Source organism: Colletotrichum orchidophilum (assembly GCF_001831195.1).
Source record: "Colletotrichum orchidophilum strain IMI 309357 chromosome Unknown Scaffold_96.1, whole genome shotgun sequence".
NCBI lineage: Eukaryota > Fungi > Ascomycota > Sordariomycetes > Glomerellales > Glomerellaceae > Colletotrichum > Colletotrichum orchidophilum.
The window spans coordinates 176,667-182,092 of NW_019173052.1; the positions used below are offsets into that span (position 1 = coordinate 176,667).

General features: G+C 48.9%; 3 protein-coding genes across 3 annotated transcripts; all 3 read left to right on the forward strand.

The window, feature by feature from the left end:
- Window positions 1-216: 216 nt before the first annotated feature.
- On the forward strand, window positions 217-591 carry CORC01_10074 (uncharacterized protein; the record flags this gene model as incomplete). The annotated part of the gene is made up of 1 exon (XM_022621703.1): window positions 217-591. One exon carries the CDS (start codon window positions 217-219, stop codon window positions 589-591), a length of 375 nt encoding a protein of 124 aa, XP_022471835.1.
- Window positions 592-1,709: 1,118 nt separating this feature from the next.
- On the forward strand, window positions 1,710-2,375 carry CORC01_10075 (steroid monooxygenase; the record flags this gene model as incomplete). Its single annotated transcript, XM_022621704.1, has 3 exons — window positions 1,710-1,832; window positions 2,034-2,084; window positions 2,169-2,375. 3 exons carry the CDS (start codon window positions 1,710-1,712, stop codon window positions 2,373-2,375), a joined length of 381 nt encoding a protein of 126 aa, XP_022471836.1.
- An 882-nt stretch (window positions 2,376-3,257) lies between these two features.
- CORC01_10076 (uncharacterized protein) lies at window positions 3,258-5,426 on the forward strand (the record flags this gene model as incomplete). Its single annotated transcript, XM_022621705.1, has 5 exons — window positions 3,258-4,013; window positions 4,073-4,595; window positions 4,929-5,048; window positions 5,109-5,330; window positions 5,389-5,426. 5 exons carry the CDS (start codon window positions 3,258-3,260, stop codon window positions 5,424-5,426), a joined length of 1,659 nt encoding a protein of 552 aa, XP_022471837.1.

A 5,426-nucleotide genomic window follows, 5' to 3' on the forward strand; every position in this document is an offset into this window, starting at 1 on the left:
AAGCATTAGAGACAACCAGGGAGGGTCACACAGCATGCGATGAGTATATAAACTGTCAAAGGGCCTTGAAGAACTCAGTATCAACAGCAGACTGCCACAAGCCATTGACAACTCAGAACCAGAACCACAACCAAAAGAAAGAATATCATAAAATCATTCCCTCCCAAAATCCCAGTATACCACTTCAATCTTCCACAAAGCCCCCCCCCCCAAAAAATGCAAGTCTCCATCAAATCCGTCCTCCTCGCCGTTATCGGCACACTCACTCTCGTCCACGCCTCGCCCACCGGCGCCGACGGCCTGCTCTCCCGAGAAGCGATCCCCGAGCCCAAGGCCGACTGCTGCTCCTGCGACCTGGAGAACCGTGGGGCCGGCAACTACATCTGCCGGGTCCCAAAGAAGGGCATCTGCGTCGTGCCCGCCATCGCGTGCCCGCACGACCCAGTCACGCAGGAGCTTTGCTGCTGCTGCGATCCCAAGGTCCCCGCCACGCGCTGCCAGGCGGTCCCGAAGGGTAGCGGCTGTATCTGCACCGCGGTCAAATGTCCTTTCCAGTTCGACCCATCGTTTTTGCCGGTTTCTAGTCTCTAGGTTGTAATTTGATTGAGTCGAGTGGAGGTCGGAAGTTGTTTGGAGGGTATAATGTGGAAGAGTTTGTAGGGAGATTGACGTTGTAGAAGACGTGTAATGGGATACTCTAATTCACGTGGCGATGAATCAATGAATAAATTGTTACAAGTGACTCTTATTAATGAGCCCGTCGTTTTGACTAACATTTATTGCTTATGATCTGGCTTTCAATTTGGGACCAAACCTAGCCAATGAATGTGGACACGCCATGTGACCTTTTTGTACTCCAGAGCTTAATACCTAGGGCATTGGGTTGATATTATGGAAGATGGCCTTTCCCGGGTCTTGTGAATGCATCTGCTTCTCGGAAACTTGCGACATTGGAATCCCACTGGCAATGTCCTTATCCCACGGGTAATACCTCGCCTTATCTCGGCAGGTGGAACAAATTTAGAGTTTCATTGTTCATTCGAGAGATGGGTGAGACGTTGGTATTGAAGCGGATGCGATTCACAATCTATTTCCCTTGTACCCTCGACTGAATTTCCTTGGCTAAACTATCCTCGGCCTGGGGCACCACGGGAGTGAAAGCCGCGGCTAGTGAGGCAGCGCGATTAGAATTTACTCAAGCTTTTATATTTTATTTGACACTAGATCCTATGAGTGATTTAAATGACTTAATTATATTAATACACAAGGTGTGGGGATGATGGATTGGGATGGTGCGGTGTGCATGAGCGGAGGGCCGCTATACACGGAGGTATGACAACACGCGTAAGCTTAAGGGTTGTTGTATGCGGTTTGAAACTTGAAGATGTCATATAAGAACGCTTTTCCGTATAGAGTATCACAAACTTAAGCTAAGAGGCATTGGCGATTCAAGACGCCCAAGATCTAGTCCTTCATCATCGTCCTCGATAACTCCAAATATTGGTATATAGCCTCCCAACTCTTTGTTGCAAGCAATGCACATATCTATTTACTCCAACTTGACCGCTACCTCCCTCTCTCCCACCGGCTTCGGTCAACGTTCTGCTGGACATAGTTCAAAGGAGCAGGTGGTTGCTTAAGGAGTAGGTCTTGCCCCAGATTCATCAGAGATTATGTGGTGATAAGTTCATCAGTTCGCGGCCCAAGATATGGGCTGGAAGCTCGCCAGCAGGCCGGACCTCCAAGACCTCATCATTCCGAAAGACTTTGCTGTTGGCTACCGGAGGCCTACTCCTGGAAATGGCGATCTTGATGCGCTCTGCGAATACAACGTGACCATCGTTTCTTCAAGTATCCAGGAAATCACACCCAACGGAATCAAGACTGCAGATGGAAAGTAGCATGAGTTAGAAATCAATTTTTGCGCTACCGGCCACGGAAGTCCACCCCTCACCGAGACAAGGGCGAGATACGTGATGCAAATGCTCCGCAAAATGTCAGAGGACGAGATTGCCTAACTCTATCCCAAACAGGAGGCCGTCAACGACTTTGCCGCGCATCAAAACAAGTTCCTGCCGCTGACGGTGTGGATCTCGCAGTGCCGCTCGTGTTTCAAACAGGGCATCGTCGACGGCGAACCCATGATGTAGCCGAGCTCGCGTAACTAGTTCTTCAAGACCATCGCCACGCCGCTCTGGGAGGACTACGACCTCAAGCACACGACAAGCAACCGGTTCGGATACTGGAGCAACGAATTTGCGCAACGCGAGCAGAACGTTGGGGATTCGGCCTGGTATCTTGGACTGCTTGACGGTGTTGATGAGCAGCCTGCGCTGCCGTACAAGGATTTTGAAGAGGTTCTTTTCCATAAATAGAACTAGTGTGTTTAAGTAATGGGAAAAAGTCGACGTACAATACCTTTCTACAGATTCGAAATGTTGTCAGGCCAAAATTTCTGGATATCCGGTGTTTCTATGAGCTCGCTCATTGAGACACAAGTTAAGAGCCTTATCTCCATCCAGTCCAATGATGCTGCTTTTCCCGCCACGGCGCTGCCTCGACAGGGATTCCACTTACAAACTTTCATGACGGACGATCGAATCAATAGGATTGGCTAGCCTTACCTGTTAGGCAGCTGCCTTCGCAAAAGACGTGCTCAGGGATATTTCATCTGCGGGCGCAAAACACAGCGAGACAGCTCAGCCTGCCGCAAGACGGTGGGATGTGCGGTGGCACATTGGATGACACGCCTTTCAATACAACTTGAGGCTATTGCTGACTGCATTAATCGATCAATTAAGCCACGTTTATTCTCTGTGACCCGCAAGCTGTGCCCCTCGATAACTTTTCATTGGACTTATGATGGAACTCCATGCGACTCTTCGGCCCGACCACGCAAAGATTTGCCAATCTTTAGCCAGCCTTGCTCCGTTTTCACAGCCTGTCATGCCGTCTAGCCTGATTCTAGATATATTCAAGAGTCGACGCTCAGACTCCTCATCATTAAGTCAAGGACCAACACCGGAAGTGTTGATTTCATCTTGTCCGAATTAAAACTGGCTATCTCGACACTTTGCGCCCAAGACTTCTGCCGTTTTGCAAACACCTGCGTTTCCGGGCTGTCGACCTGCCTACTTTCCAACGAACACGGACCTTGAATACGCGACCTGAAGTCAACCCTATCCCGCGCGATGGGAGAAACCAGCAGGGTTCTTTGCCTACGAAGTCTCCTGGTCTTCATTTTCCCTATTCTAGCCATGCAACAGACCATCAATGGCAATGCCAGCTATCTTTATCCATACATACCGGAGGAATGGATCATCGAACAACAATCCAATTTGAACTTCACCCCTTTCGACTTCATTTCCCCTTTGGACATGACCTTTGACGAGGCCTTGACTGTTTTCCTGCTTGCGGCTGGTAACATAACGAGCAATTGTACCTTGACAGCTTCTTGGTACCATTCACATAACCTCCAATCTGGTGGTCACGGAAACCTAAGCTCTGAATCTCCGTCAGATGCGCAAGATATGGCTTTCATGCATTTGGCAGCGCCCGAGCTGGTGGACGCCTACTCCTCTTGGGTAGACAGAATCCTTGAAAATCCATCAGGCATGACTGGCTCCATGGTCATATACACTGCACTTGCGAATACTACGGCATCCGGAGGCGACGCCGTTCTCAACGTAACGAGACCAGCAATCGAGCTCCATTGCCTTTCGAGACAGCTCGCAGATACATATACCTGGGAAACACAAGACAACTGCACTGCGGAACTGAACCGCTGGTTACCACCCGGATTTGAAGAAATCGATGCATTATTCAACATCCGGGCCGCATTTGCGGCATTGCCAGAACAGTACCAAGACATATCCATTCAGACTTTTTGGGGCTGGTATAACCTTCAAAACGTTCTCACTGCAGGCGAAATATATACCAGAAAGAAACAGTGTTATCAGACAGTATGTTCTGACCTACAAAATTCGGGCAATCCGGACATCGCCGGTGTTGGGGTAATGTCATCCATGGGCTTGCAGCCACACCACGTATCTCCTTGCTAACTAACGCATAGATGTTTGTCTCTTACATCATTGAAGCGATTTTGGCCACTTTCATAATCCTACAGACATGTTGGCATAACTGGAAACATCGGGAAATTCCACTGGAAAATACCAGCGACATTAAAACTCAACCAAACTTCGTCGGAGTCGCCAATGCCTTTTTGAACACTGGTATCGTACTACTGCTATCGCTCGCCGTCGCTTTACTGGCCGTAGGATCCCGTGAAACAATCTTCTACAACGGAATAGTCACCCAAATGGCCTGTTTCTTCGCTGCTAGTGCTGTCATTGCAGTTGCTTCTGTGCCGCGTCGCGGCTGCAGCAGAAGTCCTATCTTCTGGATCATTCTACTGTTTTCGACCCTCATGTCAACAATATCCATGAACCTGGCAGGTCAGCTCAACACCGAATTTGGCGACCCCTTACATGCCTTGTCAGATACTTCTCCTGACTACCTCGACATCATGCTTTATCCATTGTTGATCCCTCACCTAAACTATTCTATCGGTGCATCTGAGTTTCTAAGTGTTCAAAGTTCGCAGCCATTATCCACAGCGCCCAACAATTTCACGGTAGCTTCGTGCCTCCTCTGGGGGCTTTTATTCCACGATGGTCCGATTGAGTATTTCACTGGATATTTGCCATTTGCGCTTTACACTCAAGAAATCTTTTATTTTTTTTCCATTCTCGTGTTCTTCATTTTGACTAGAGTCGCGTGGACTCGGCGTCATCTTTTCGGGACTCACTGGATGAAACAACATGAGGAGCAAGTAATCATATGGGCGAGATCGATACTCTCTTTTATAGCATGGTTGAACATGTTAATGGGGCTCATATGCATTTCACAATGGCGGAATTTCCAAGCAGAGGCCATGGGAGCATACTACACGGAAGCCGCTTTGGGCTACGGGCAAGTCTTATCTCTCTTCATGTGGGCGCCTGTTTTCGGCATGCTTCTGCAGCTAGGGGCGAAGAGATTGCCCAAAAGTAAGTCAGACTGTACCTATGTATGCTATCTGAGATATACTAACTGCGGACGCTAATTAGCCGTCAAAGATCGGTATTCCGACCTACCCAAACTTCCTATTTGGTACCACACGGAAAAGGCACCACCCATATACGCTGCCCAGTCACAAAATAGTATCCCGCTCCTAGAGATACCCACGCCCCGTACATCTCCTAGGCCAGGCTCCGTGGCTCACTCATCTGAGGTTCCTCCACTGGATCAACTCCCTCCTCTCGATTCTTCCGATGCCAGCAGATTTAAAGGTGAGCCTGAGACGATCTTCCTGTGTCCGGGATACATGTGCTAACCAATTGTCTCAAGTTTATCGTGGTGACGGCCTACGTATCAGTACCTTCTAG